Here is a 15076-nt window from a genome sequence, read left to right as displayed (position 1 = left end):
GGAATTGTTTACTTGGGTTTGAAGCTCAAGATGAAGAATGAAAAGATGACAGAAATGAAAGAACACAACAGTTTGTTTATGGATGTTTAGAGAAACTCTCCTACGTCACCCCTTCTTCCAACCACTGGAAGGATTCACTATAATATGATAAGAATCAAATACAGTTTGCACACACTTAGCTCACTATTGAACAGAACACACTCTGTTCAATTTATAAGATGAAGAATATCACTCAGCTAATGGTGTTTTTTATTCTAGCTCTCTCTTGATTCACACACAGTACAATAAGGAAAGCAGCTTCACAGTATTAGTATTCAAAGGCTTGATTTCTCTCTCTATAATTCAGCATGCAAGATGATCGAAAGATTGTAGATTGGCAATTCAGTAGTTTGTCCGTTGTCCTTGAGATTTGATAAATACTGGGCAGAGACTAACGGTCGAATCTTTAGAATGATACGTGGCACTCTTCCATTGGAAAGTCTCCATAGTACATAGCAGGTTCTGAGCACAAGGATCGTGGTCGTACAACAATTGGTAGTGCACTGAATATTCCATCAGGGATGTACCTGCAAAACAAGTAATATGAGGGAAATTCTCTTACGTGGCATTCGTTAGTTGGATACATATAGTTGTCGTACTAATCTTCACTAGAAAGTGGAGCAGGAGTAGAGTACAGCTATAGCACGTGGGTAGAGGGGTGTTAGATTTAAGAATACTACTTAAGCTTAGCATTAGACGTATTTCAATTAGACGAACTCGTCTAATGAAATCAAACATCCCCGTCTAAGAACAGAATCCATTAGACCGCCTGGTCTAATGGGATTAGACTTACGTCTAATTACAATCACTTCAGACTAATCTGAAGGAGTTAGACTTACGTCTAACTTTCACGAACCATTAGACTGCACGTCTAACTCCACTGAGTTAGACTGCACGTCTAATTCCGGTTCTACTTCGGACATGTCTGAAAGAGTTAGACTTACGTCTAACTTTCACTAGTTAGACTTTACGTATAATCATTCACAAACCATTAGACTGCACGTCTAACTCCACTGAGTTAGACTGCACGTCTAATTCCGATTCTACTTCAGACTTGTCTGAAGGAGTTAGACTTATGTCTAACTTTCACAATCCAATAGACTGCATGTCTAACTGTGTTGAGTTAGACTGCACGTCAAATTCCAAATATATTAGACTGCACGTCTAACTCCGCTGAGTTAGACTGCACGTCTAATTCGGTATATATTAGACTGCACATCTAACTCCACTGAGTTAGACTGCACGTCTAATTCCATATACATTAAATTGCACGTCTAACTCCACTAAGTTAGATTGCACGTCTAATTCCGTATATATTAGACTGCATGTCTAACTCCACTGAGTTAGACTGCACGTCTAATTCCGTATACATTAGATTGCATGTCTAACTCCACTGAGTTAGACTGCACGTCTAACTCCACGAGTTAGACTGCACGTCTAATTCCGAGATTTATTAGACTACACATCTAACTCCACGAGTTAGACTGCACGTCTAATTCTGTGCATCTAATGCCAAATCGGTCTAATGATCCTCATTAGAGCCAAATCTCATGAAATATGATTTCAATACACTTGCATCAAAGCGCATAAATCATTTCATCATCAAAATCCCAATAATCAAACTATTTTAACACTTAGTCAAAATAATTTGACCCAACAGAATATGTAGTCATCCAGTCACCTGTTTTGCATTGAATTGGCCTTGATGCTCGTTAATGATTTTTTTCAGGCCCGGTAATGATTTTGTCACAAGAATTGACATTGATGCTCATTATTGATTTTTTTTTCTTTGAGATGAGAGTTTTTTTGGAAACTTAGGATAACAATAATTGAATTTATAAGTGTGTTTTTTTAGATCGATGAGGGTTGGTAGAGTTCATATTTTTGTAAAGTGGAGTAATAGGAAAAAAAATTAAAATTAATGTTGTAGTAAACATTAATTATTTATAATTTGTTTGGAGAGTTTTTCATTAAAAAATATAATCAAATCATCTATATTTCAACCATTAGTTAATTTATTAATTAAAAAATTATATTATATCTTTTATTTTATTTTACTTTACTTTTATAAAATTAAATTTTTAAATAAAAAAAATAATTATTTCTGCCAATGCCAAAGGAATGTTTTTGCTTCAAAATATACATACAACTTTTTAAACCACTAAATTTTAATTTATAACTCATATTCCCAATGAATGAGTATTCATATAGAACAATATAAGAAAGAAAATGAACAAAACATCGAAACATATAGATACAAATTTTCAATACCCAAATGTAGAAGGACAGAATGAAAGGTAATCATGAGTACATATAAAATTTTTAAACTTAGATAAATAAATAAATTACAGAGTTTGTTTATTAAATGAAGAAAGTACTGACACTGGTAAAAAAAGGGTCTTTATCGACGGTTTTTCCCGAAGGTTTTGTAAACCTCTCCTAAATACTCCCGAGAGGAACAAATCCTTCGCTATTAAAAATAGATTCCGAGAGGGGTGTAAAACCTTCGGGTTTATTCATTATTACCGAGAGTTTTATAAAGAACTTTCGGTTTTTACCTTCCCAAAAAACCCAAAAAAATTCTAAGTGTTGGATGTGGGTTATTTGCGAAGGTTTTTGGAAAAACCTTCGGTTTTGAAATCCCTTGGTTTTTTAATTACGTAGGTTATTAAAGAACCTTCGGTTTTTCCTTTTTTGAAAATTTCATTTCCGAAAGTTTTACAAAGAACCTTCGGTTTTGCTCAATTAAAAAAATTCTAAATTTTGAAATTGTTTTTTCCGAAGGTTATTCGATGAACCCTCGGTTTTGACTAATATCAAAACCGAGGGTTTTATCAAAACCTTCGGCCTCAACCTCTATAAATACAAACCCTAACCCTTCTCTTTTTCATTCCGCTCATCCCTCCTTTCTCTCTCTTCCGCCGCCGCCGCCTGCCTCCTTCAAGCCGCCGGTTCTTCTCCTCCCTTCAGGTAATTTGTTTGATTTGGTTTTTTTTTTTGTTTTGTTTATTGTAAGATTTAGATTTCTTAAGTTTATATATATATTATAGATCTAGATTTATGTTAGTTTACGTTATTTTGTTTGATTAATATATATATACATATATCTGAAATGCATTTAGGAAATGGATGATTCGACATGGAAGAGACTTCGGCGTACACCGGAGAAACTACATCCGTGTTACCAGAATCTGATAACACAATCAGAAATTGCGGCACGTGAAAAAGAGGTCAGAAAGATGACGCTGGAAATGGAACAAATCCGATTAAGGGATGCCGAAACAGGTCGTTTGCTTAGTGAAATCAAAGCGGACCGGGCCGAAATGTCTCAGAGATTAGAGAATCTCGAACAGGAACTTGTCTTGTTGATGAGTCGACTGAATCAACCACCCCCTCCTTCCACCCCATCTAATAATTAATTTGTAGATTTATTATGGATTTATTATGGGTTTATGACAGTTATGTTTTAATATTTATGAATTATTTTTATTATGTTTGTTTGGTTTTGTTTAATATGTTTAAATAATTATGTTTTTGTTGACTTTTCACCTTTTTTTTAAAAAAAACCGCATCGCCAAAACCGAAGGTTTATTTGAAAACCTTCCGTTTTGGCCCATTTTTTTAAAAATCTTGAGGTAAAAACCGAAGGTTTTCAAATAAATCTTCGGTTTTGACCTTACATTAAAAAAATCAGATTTTTTTCTAAGTATGGGGAAGGGTAAAAACCGAAGGTTTATTTGAAAACCTTCGGTTTTGACCCCTCATTAAAAAAATCTGATTTTTTTCTAAGTATGGGAAGGGTAAAAACCGAAGGTTTTCAAATAAACCTTCGGTTTTGACCTAGCATTAAAAAAATCTGATTTTTTTCTAAGTATGGGGAAGGGTAAAAACCGAAGGTTTTCAAATAAACCTTCGGTTTTGACCTAGCATTAAAAAATCTGATTTTTTTCTAAGTATGGGGAAGGGTAAAAACCGAAGGTTTTCAAATAAACCTTCGGTTTTGACCTAGCATTAAAAAATCTGATTTTTTTCTAAGTATGGGGAAGGGTAAAAACCGAAGGTTTTCAAATAAACCTTCAGTTTTGACCTAGCATTAAAAAAATCTGATTTTTTTCTAAGTATGGGGAAGGGTAAAAACCGAAGGTTTTCAAATAAACCTTCGGTTTTGACCCCTCATTAAAAAAATCTGATTTTTTCTAAGTATGGGGAAGGGTAAAAACCGAAGGTTTTCAAATAAACCTTCGGTTTTGACCCCTCATTAAAAAAATCTGATTTCTTTCTAAGTATGGGGAAGGGTAAAAACCGAAGGTTTTCAAATAAACCTTCGGTTTTGACCTTTTCCAAAAACATTGTTTATGGTCAGGACCGAGAGTTATACGTAAATCCTTCGCAAATACACATAAAAAACGAAAGTTAATGTTATAACTTTCGGTTTTGACAATTCCTAATTTGTTAAATTATTTTGTTTTTAAGCCACTAATCTTAACTCCTAACTAATATAATCAAGTGTGAGTTATATTTTAAAAATGAATATTGTGTTTTATGTTGAAATGTTTATGATTGTGTTTGATTTTTATAGAGAAGTGTATTTATGTTTGAATGTTTATGTTTGATTATGTTAAGAATGTGTTTAATGTTTGATCATATGGATTGTGCAATATTGCAAGGATAACAAATGTGTTAAATCGATGTTGTTTAAGGTCATTAGAAGGTGAGAAACAAAAGAATTTAACAAATTTGGAAGTGATAAAACCGAAGGTTAAACATTTAACCTTCGGAAATATCCATCTAAACCGAAAGTTGTATATAAAACTTTCGGGTTTTATACTTCTCAAGACCGAAAGATATATATACAACTTTCGTTTTTTATGTGTATTTGCGAAGGTTAATTATATAACTTTCGGTTTTTACATTTTCAATTTTTTAAATTAGAGTATTTTTTCATTCCAATATAGACTCCTAACTAATATAATCAAGTGTGAGTTATATTTTAAAAATTTATATTGTGTTTTATGTTGAAATGTTTATGATTGTGTTTTATTATTATAGAGAAGTGTATTTGAATGTTTATGTATGATTATGTAAAGAATATGTGTAATGTTTGATCATATGGATTGTGCAATATTGTAAGGATAACAAATGTGTTTAATCAATGTTGTTAAAGGTCATTAGTAGGTGAGAAACAAAAGAATTTAACAAATTTGGAAGTGATAATCCCGAAAGTTATATATTTAACCTTCGGAAATACCCCTCTAAACTGAGAGTTGTATATAAATCTCTTGCTTTTTAATAAGGGTGAAAACCGAGAGTTGTATATAAAACTCTCGGGTTTTAAGTCAAAACCGAGAGTTGTAGCTAAAACTCTCGGGTTTTAATAAGGGTCAAAACCGAGAGTTGTATATACAACTCTCGGGTTTTAATAAGGGTAAAACCGAGAGTTATATATACAACTCTCGGGTTTTAATAAGGGTAAAACCGAGAGTTTTATATATAACTCTCGGAAATTACATCATAAAATTAAAAACGGGCGCCTCTTTCTCTTCTTTTTCCCGATTTCATTTCTCTCTTTCTCTTCTTTTTCCGCCGCACTCAACTCTCTCCCCGACGAACAAGCCGCCGCGTGTACTCCCTGCCGAATACCTTGCGCCGCCGCCCTGCCGAAGACCTTGCGCCGCCGCCCTGCCGAAGACCACCGATTCTTTTGAAGAATCGCCCTCTGCCGCCGCCGGAACGTGAAGAATCTCTGCCGCCGCCGCCGCCGCCGCCCTGCAAGGTTAGTTTTTTATTTATTTTGCAATTAGGTTAGATTATTGTTAGATTGTTGCCATTAGGTTAGATTAATTTTAGATTCTTGTTAGATTTGGGTTGATTATGTTAGATTATTGTTAGATTATTGAAATTAGGTTAGATTATTGTTAGATTTTTGCAATTAGGTTAGATTATTGTTAGATTATGTATATATTATTGTTAAATTAGGTTATAAGTTTAAGATTAGGTTATTGTTAGTATGATTTGGGTTTATTTTTTATTGTGGTTGGTATGATTTGGGTTTAATTTTGATTTAGGTTTGATTGTGGTTGGTATGATTTGGGTTTCATTTTGATTTAGGTTGTGATTGAGGTTGGTATGATTTGGGTTTAATTTTGATTTAGGTTTGATTGTGGTTGGTATGATTTGGGTTTAATTTTGATTTAGGTTTGATTGTGGTTGGTATGATTTGGGTTTAATTTTGATTTAGGTTTGATTGTGGTTGGTATGATTTGGGTTTCATTTTGATTTAAGTTGTGATTGAGGTTGGTATGATTTGGGTTTAATTTTGATTTAGGTTTGATTGTGGTTGGTATGATTTGGGTTTAATTTTGATTTAGTTTGTGATTGGTTTGATTTGTGTTAGATGTTGTTTCATTTAGGTTTTGGTTTGATTTTGTTTTGATTGTGATTGGTTTGATTGTGATTTGGGTGTAATTTATTGTTTTTAGGTTTGGATTACGAATTTCAGCCGCCCCCTGCCCGCCCGTCAATCTACATCCGCTGCTCTTCTTCGTTGCTCTTTTGGTGCAAGGTTAGTTCTTCATGTTAGATTTAAGTTTGATTTATGTTCGATTAGATTTATGTTAGATTAGGTATCATATCTGATTTATGTTTGATTATGTTAGCTTTTCATGTTAGATTTAAGTGATATTTTTGTTTGATTTGATTTATGTTAGATTAGGTATTAAGTTTGTTAGATTATGTTGGATTAGATTGGGATTGAATTAGAATTGATTGTAGGTTAGAATTGTTAAATGCAATGAATTATGTATGAATAAAATTATGTTGGATTATAATTGATTGCTTCAAAAGGTGTATGAATGATATAATTCTAGATGATATGTATGTTGAATTTTGGTTGGATAATGATAGATTAGTTAGAAATTATGTTAACATTATGTAAGCCTAATTCATTTAGACAAATTTAAGTAATTAATAATGCGGGTTGTTTTCCATTTTATTAGAAATATGGAAGTACCCGATAAAAGCTAGATGACCTTACGTCGAGATCATCCAGATTATGAGGAAGGTGTTAACAAATTCCTCGAGTATGCTGTTAGGAATACATCCCGACAAACCGTGAAATGTCCCTGCGTGAAATGCTTGAACACGCCGTTTATGGAAATAGACGAAGTGAAGACTCACCTCATCGTTTATGGAATAAATATTCATTATGAGTATTGGTATTTTCATGGAGAAAAGAGACGCACTACTCAAGTGGTTAATGAAGATGTCGATGAAGATGCCGATGACTACGATGATGATGACGACGATGATCAGTCGGAGGATGCCGTGCCGGAATTCAACGATCCGAGACAGGAGATGAATAATACAGTTAATGAACAGGTCAACGAAGAACGTTATATGCACGAATTTATAAACGATATGTTCCCCAACGTTAATGACGTCCCGAGCAACGATGAACCAGTCGAAGATGCGCAAAGATTTTATAAATTACTTGATGATTCCAAACGGCCATTGTATGAAGGTGCTCGAATAACGAAATCATCGGCACTACTGAAACTACTTCACATAAAAAATGTATGTCAATGGACGAATTCTTCGTTCGATATGTTGCTGCGTCTGCTTAAAGACTACATATTACCGATTGACGCTCAATTGCCAAACTCGTACTACGAAAGTAAAAAATTCATTACTGATATCGGGCTTAAATATGACAAGATAGACGCATGTAAGAACAACTGTATGCTATTTTCGAAGGACGACATAAATGAAGATTCGTGCAGAGTTTGCGGTCTTTCAAGATGGAAAGTCGACCAAACAAGTGGGACAGTTCGGGAGAAGCAAAACGGGAAATTCATTCCAAAAAAGGTGTTGAGATATTTCCCTTTAATACCAAGACTGCAAAGACTATATATGTCCTCAAAAACGACTCCAATGATGAGATGGCATAAAGAAGGAAGAGTTGACAGTGATACGTTGAGACACCCCGCTGATTCCTTAACTTGGAAGACGTTTGATGAAAATTATACAGATTTTGCTTCAGAATCTCGAAACGTAAGACTTGGTTTATCAAGCGATGGGTTTCAACCATTTGCAAATGGGAAAAAATCATACAGTGTTTGGCCGGTAATTCTCGTACCTTATAATGTGTCACCCACGACTTGCATGGATTCTAGCAATTTCATCTTATCTATGTTAATTCCGGGTCCAAAGAGTCCGGGAGATGCAATTGACATATTTCTCCAACCATTGATCGAAGAGTTGCATGAACTGTGGCAAACAGGTGTGAAAACGTTTGATGCACACACCTCGCAATACTTTAACATGCGAGCGGCGTTGTTGTGGACAATTAACGACTTTCCCGCATACGCGAATTTATCAGGGTGGAGTACGAAAGGTAAATTTGCTTGTCCTTGTTGTAACAACGACACGGTATCCCTTCGATTGGTTCATGGTTCCAAACAATGTTACTTGGGTCACAGACGTTTACTTCCACCGAAGCACAAATATAGAAGGGATAAAGAGTCGTTTGATGGTGGAACTGATTATAGAGATCCCCCTAGATTGTTAACGGGGCAAGAAAGTTATGAGCAAGCACCAGACCTAGAAGACATTATTCTTAGTGCGGATATGAGCAAGAGAACAAAGATATATCATGAAACGCGGGGAGACAATTGGAACAAACTTAGCATTTTCTTCCGTCTACCTTATTGGAAATCGCTATTATTGAGACATAATTTGGATGTGATGCATATTGAGAAAAATATTTGTGATAGCGTGTTGGGAACAATAATGAATGTGAAAGAGAAGACTAAGGATGGTCCTAAAGCGCGTAAAGACTTAGAACTCTTAGGCATAAAATCATGGTTACATCCTATAAATGATGAAGGAGTTGTTCATTATCCAGAAGCGCCTTTCACTTTGACATCCGATAATAAAATACGTCTTTGTAACTTCTTGAAAAATCTTAAGTTGCCTGATGGGTTTTGCTCAAATATCGGGGGTTGTGTAAATTTGGAAGAGAAAAAGCTTTCGGGATTAAAGAGTCATGATTGTCACATTTTGTTGGAATATCTAATTCCTTTAGCAACTCGTGGATTGCTTCCAGAGTATGTGTATGATGCGTTAGTAAATTTGTCTCGTTTCTTTCGGTTGTTGTGCTTCAAAGAGTTGATTCAAGAGGACCTGGAACAATTGTACATGGATATTACATTGACACTTTGCAAATTTGAAATGATTTTTCCGCCGTCAATCTTCGACATCATGATGCATCTCCCGGTTCACTTGTCATTTGAGGCTTTGCTTGGAGGACCTGTTCAGTATCGATGGATGTATCCCTTTGAACATTACATGGGTACAATGAAAAGATATTTGCGGAATAATAACCACCCCGAAGCCTCTATAAGCGAGAGCTATCTTGTTAACGAACGTATTAGTTTATGTGCCAGGTATATGAAGGAACAAGATCAAGAAAATGCACAACCTGAAATCTTGGGGATTTCAATATTTGCATCATTGGAAGACCTATCCAACGGAAAAGTATACAACTTGGATTATATCGATCGAGTGACAGCTCATTCTTACATTTTGAAAAATTGTCCCGAAGCAGAACCTTTTTACACGTAAGATTCAATGTTGCTGTTACTAATTAGCATTAAAGAGTGTTACTAATTAGCATTCGATCTATTTGCAGAGATTATAACAACGAGTCCAGTGGAGAAACGTTTGCCGCATATTTCAAGCATCGAGTGAGTAAATTACAAACCATATATCCTAACTCTTCTTATTCATATTAACAACTACATTTCGGATACATATATAGGTCGCCCATTTAGCAGAAATTAACGACATATCAAGAGACCTCAAGATCTTAGGAGAAGGTCCAAGTATGTACTCGTCTATGTATGTTTGGTGTAAAGTAAACGGATTCAAATTCTGTACAGAAAAACACGACGAAGGTTTGACAACTCAAAATAGTGGGGTGGTTGTTGAGGGGTACAACGGATCTGAAACTATGTCATACTACGGAGTTTTGACGGATATAATCGAATTACAATACTATTCTCACAAACGAGTTGTTTTATTCAAGTGTAAGTGGTTTGATACACACTCGGGGGAACTAGGAGTGAAAGTGGATAAATATGGCTTCGTAAGTGTAAATGTAAACCGAATTTTGAAAACCCAAAGTCAAGACCCGTATATATTGGCGAGTCAAGCAAAACAAGTATTCTACGCCCCTGATATGTCAGCCCGACCCGGTTGGAAGATTGTGACAAAAATAAAACCGCGGTTTACAAACATATAGTTGAGATTAATTAATTAGGTAGATTTAATTATGTTTTTAACTTTTTATTCATTTTTATTACTATTTTATTTCAATTATTCACTCATTTTTATTAATGGTGTGAATTAAGAATGTCTGAAGGTCCTAAAACAACTTGGAAGAGTATGAGGAAGACACCCAAGAAATTGGATAAGAGTTACCAAAACCTACTTGCCCAATCCGAGTCGTTAAAACGACGAGGATCGTCTTCTAGAGACCAACCACCGATTCCTGTGGTCCCGATAGCTACTGCGCCTCCCCGAACATACGAGACCGAAGACGATGATGACCTCGCAGAGTTTATAGAGAGCACATTCGCTGATAACCTGCCTAGCGATGAGGCTGAAGACGAGGGTCTTGAGGAGCCTATCGAGGAGCAGGATGACGAGGAGGAGCACGGGACCACTCCCGACCCATCATCGACAGGTATTTCGTTTACAAATTAGTTAGTGTTTCAATTGATTGACATATTTAATTAAGATTTTGATAATTTTGAAGAATCTTCTGCCCGCAAGAGACGGGGGAAGAACAAGAATATTGCGCTGTCTAAGAGGCTAGCGGGGACGAGGATCCCTCTAACGTTTAGAGAGAAGGATGGGAGGCCAGGCGGTACAGACGTGGGAAGGACACGGTGGTCTAGACATGTGGGGTCGATTATCCGGGACCCCGCAGCCGTCTCACACCGTCTTCTCAAGTGGAAGGCTTTAAGTGCAGACCAATTGGATTCACTGTGGACTGCTATCAAGGTTAATAATTATTACTTCATTATACATTACGTCATTAAATAATTATTTTTCACATTTGGATGTTATTTTTTTCAGGATCCGTTCGAAGCGACTAATGGTGACATTGAGTCTTTTCGAACGACGGGGTTGGGACACGCCAATCAGATATGGGATAGATGGCGGTCGGATTTGAACAAGAATTATATCCGCGTCCACAAAGGAGACGAGGCGGCGGTACTGGCTAATCCTCCACCGGACTACGATCGAGATGATTGGGAGTTTGTGTGTCGCAACCATTTCTTCACAGAAACGTTTAAGGTACGGTTTCATAATTCAAATAAGAGTTGATATTAATTAATCTAACTTCATTTGTTATTTCATATACAGAGACACAGTACTACAAATATGAAGAATCGGAAGAATCTGAAATTCCCGCATCAAACGGGAAGTAGACCGTTTGCACAAATTGAAGACGAGTTGGTAAGTACATTATTTGTAATAACTTAATATAAAGATTGTTATTAATTATATAAATCATTTATTTCAACAGGCGATTGAAATGGGACGGCCACCGTCTGTAATTGAAGTATTCAAGAGGACCCGTACACCAAAACCGACACAAGAAAACCCAACACCCGTCCCGGACGAACACGTGCAAGAGAAAATTGTAAGTGAATGGAATATGCCTAGTTTTTTTATTATAGAAATGATATTTTATTTGAATTGTGCAGGCTGAGATGGAGGAGGTTGTTAGTAACGAACCGGGAATATCTGATTTTGAATTGACGGAGAGGGTGTTTGGACAACAAAAACACGGGGTCGTCTTCGGAATGGGATCAGGCGTCCGGCCCACACACTTTCATGAGGATCGTCGTAGTGGAAACAGTTCACAGCGTAACAATGAGCGCTTGTTAGAAGAGAATCAAATGATGAAGCTCAAGCTGGAGGAACTGGAGAAGAGGGATGAAGAAAGAAGGCGCAGAATGGATGAAATGAAAGCGGAAAATGAAGAAATTGTGGAAAGAATGGAGAGGGAGAAGTCAGAGATGAACGCAAGAATGGAGAGAATAGAATTGTATATGAGGCAAGGACCACCTCCTCCCCCCACAAGCTAAGGTTGTTTCGATTCAAAACATTTTTTCATTAGTGGTTGAATTTAGAACAGATTGTTCGGAATATTAGTTTGGTGTCGAATTTTGTAATGTTCATGATCAATTAATGTGATCGTTTAATGTATGTTCATTTCTTTTATCATTGATATATTGGTTTGGTGGCTGAACAGGTTTTGGTTGCGAACAAAATAATTCGCACATTTTTAAAAATTTACATGAAAAAACCGAAAGTAAAAATGAAATCTCTCGGGTTTTCTCTTTGTGAAAAAACCGAGAGATATTAGAAAACTCTCGGTTTTTAGACGAAGAGAAAACCGAGAGTTATATGAAAAACCCTCGGTTTTTCCTCTTTTGGGATTAACCGAAAGTTTTGTAATATCTCTCGGTTTTTCCACAAAGAGAAAACCCGAAAGTTCTTTGTAAAACCCTCGGTTTTTCCACAAAGAGAAAAACCGAAAGTTCTTTGTAAAACCCTCGGTTTTTCCACAAAGAGAAAAACCGAAAGTTCTTTGTAAAACCCTCGGTTTTTCCACAAAGAGAAAACCGAAAGTTCTTTGTAAAACCCTCGGTTTTTCCACAAAGAGAAAAACCGAAAGTTCTTTGTAAAACCCTCGGTTTTTCCACAAAAGAGAAAAACCGAAAGTTCTTTGTAAAACCCTCGGTTTTTCCACACAGAGAAAAACCGAAAGTTATTTGTACAACCCTCGGGTTTTCCACAAAGAGAAAAACCGAAAGTTCTTTGTAAAACCCTCGGTTTTTCCAAAAGAGAAAAATCCGAAAGTTTTCATATAACTCTCGGTTTTTCTCTTTGTGGAAATCCCGAGAGAGTCAATACCGAGGGATGGCGAGAGTTACTAAAACCTTCGGTAAGGTCTCTTTACCGAGAGTTATATGCTCAAAACCGAGAGTTTTAACTCTCGGTTTTGACCACTTTTTCACCAGTGTGAAAATCCGGAAAAGAAAAAAAATTACCATTCAAGGACGGTAATAAATATTTGCCAAATTACCATAGTTAATAGTTTAGGGATTATCAAAAGTAATTATGAATTAGGGCCATGGTGGCATGCTTGGGGCAGATCTTTGATACCTCAGCAGTAACTCCCTAGCAAACTCTTCCCCAATCCCGCCGCCCACTGGAGCTCCGGCGAAAGTGTTCTGTTCATTGTATTGCTGCAGATTTGCTGCCCATGAATTGGCCTGCTGATGAGATGATCCAATATTTGGATCAAACTCATAGAGAGGTACTGACATGTCATAGGTGCCAGCGTCAGCAAAAGGGAAGTCCGACATGGACAGAGAAGATGGCGGTTGTTGCTGAGGTGGCGGCTGCCTGGCTACATGGGCTTGCAAGCACGAAATCTCTGATTGTAGATTGATCACCTACATATAAAATTCATGTCCACAAAAATGTACTAAAAAATTAAAAACTAATATCATTGCTTGTTAAAATTAAATTTAAAAAAAAATGAATTAAAAGAAGAGACAAAATAATAGTACATAAAATATATCCATATAAAATTGTGTTAATGTACAAATAACTATAATATCATTAGTTTATTTCAAAAAATAAACCATAATTTTTAAAATTAAAATAAGATATATTTTAGAAGAAGATGACTTCACTTAAAATTTATATTATAATCTAAAATAATATATATTTTATTTTGTCGTGACGTGAATTTTAATATTTGAAATAGTTCTTTTGTGAAAAGTTTTTTTAGTTAATAATATATTTATAAAAGTGACGTATATAAGATAAAATAATCAAATAAAACCAAAATATTATAATATTAGCAAAAAGATACGTTAAAGAAATATATAACCTTAAAGATAGCAAACCATTGTCCTAGACATTTCTAATAATGGTATAACAATGATAAGAACTTAAATAATTTAAATTAGATTTTACAAAATTATTAAGAAAATCAATTATTTCATAAGGCCAAATTTACATATAACATCACCATATAATTACACCATAATTTACTTTTATAGAAGATTTGAACTAATTATTGTTCTAATTTGTTTCTAATTGACATTACTAATTAATTCATGTTAAACCATGTTAGGGTCAATATCTAAATACATAAGTACCTGATTTTGGAGATCACTGATCTCAGACATGCAACCATAAATAGGATCTCGGAGACGAGCATGAGCCTCGTAGTTTAAAGTAAAAACGGTGTCGGGTCGTTTGTGGATTGGGACATTGGTTAAAAGCTTTGTAACGTTGCTCGCTCCGAAAATCTTATGAACAACCGCAAAATTGACGGTTCCTTCACCGTTATTAAAGTAAGGTGCGAATATGCAGTCCTCGAGGCATTTCTTCCGCAAGAATTTACAGGCTCTGCATGCCCTGATTCTGGTGTGAGAATTTGCCTTGATGCTCATTGTTTATTTTTTTTCCTTGAGAAGTTAGAGGTTTTTTTTTTTGGTGTAAACTCTTAGGATGAATATTGATTGAACTTATATATGGGTTTTTTAGATTGGTGAGGGTTGATAGAGTTCTTTTTATTGTAGAGTGGAGTGATAGAAAAAGAAAATAGAGTTTAATGGTTGTAATTAAATATTAATTATTTGTAATATTTTAGGATTTTTTTATAAAAATATTATCACATCATCTATATTTCAACCATTAGTTAATTTATTAATTACAAAATATTATAATATCTTTTATTTAGTTTTATAAAGTTAAAATTTAAATAATAATTTAATTCTAAACAAGTTGGATCACAACTCTCGTCACGAAGATTAAACTAAAGATCATACACGCAAAAGAACCTTACTAACAAAAACTCAATTATTTTTACTCTCGATCCATGCACTACCCACTTGTATCTTGCCGCTTTGAAACTCATTTAGTCAAAATTACTATCAAATTT

The 15076-nt window shown here is 35.2% G+C and overlaps 1 protein-coding gene across 1 annotated transcript; it reads right to left on the bottom strand.

The window, feature by feature from the left end:
• Positions 1–5594: 5594 nt before the first annotated feature.
• LOC124943483 (LOB domain-containing protein 30-like) lies at positions 5595–14585 on the bottom strand. The gene is made up of 3 exons (XM_047483982.1): positions 14289–14585; positions 13282–13574; positions 5595–5805 (listed from the first exon to the last, which is right to left on the bottom strand). Exons 1-3 carry the CDS (start codon positions 14583–14585, stop codon positions 5595–5597), a joined length of 801 nt encoding a protein of 266 aa, XP_047339938.1.
• Positions 14586–15076: the final 491 nt, after the last annotated feature.

The sequence above is a fragment of the Impatiens glandulifera genome, chromosome 6 (assembly GCF_907164915.1).
Source record: "Impatiens glandulifera chromosome 6, dImpGla2.1, whole genome shotgun sequence".
In the NCBI taxonomy this organism is placed as follows: domain Eukaryota; kingdom Viridiplantae; phylum Streptophyta; class Magnoliopsida; order Ericales; family Balsaminaceae; genus Impatiens; species Impatiens glandulifera.
The sequence above is the reverse complement of the archived record's forward strand: the minus strand, read 5'-3'. Positions and strand labels throughout refer to the sequence as shown.

Excerpts from the sequence above, each read along its gene's own strand:
- LOC124943483 (XM_047483982.1), bottom strand. The coding sequence starts at position 14,585 with ATGAGCATCAAGGCAAATTCTCACACCAGAATCAGGGCATGCAGAGCC. Across the intron at positions 13,575-14,288 it reads TCAGTGATCTCCAAAATCAG|GTGATCAATCTACAATCAGA; the intron begins GTACTTATGTAT and ends TTTTATATGTAG. Across the intron at positions 5,806-13,281 it reads GCTAGGGAGTTACTGCTGAG|GGCGGCGGCGGCGGCGGCGG; the intron begins GTATCAAAGATC and ends CTAACCTTGCAG.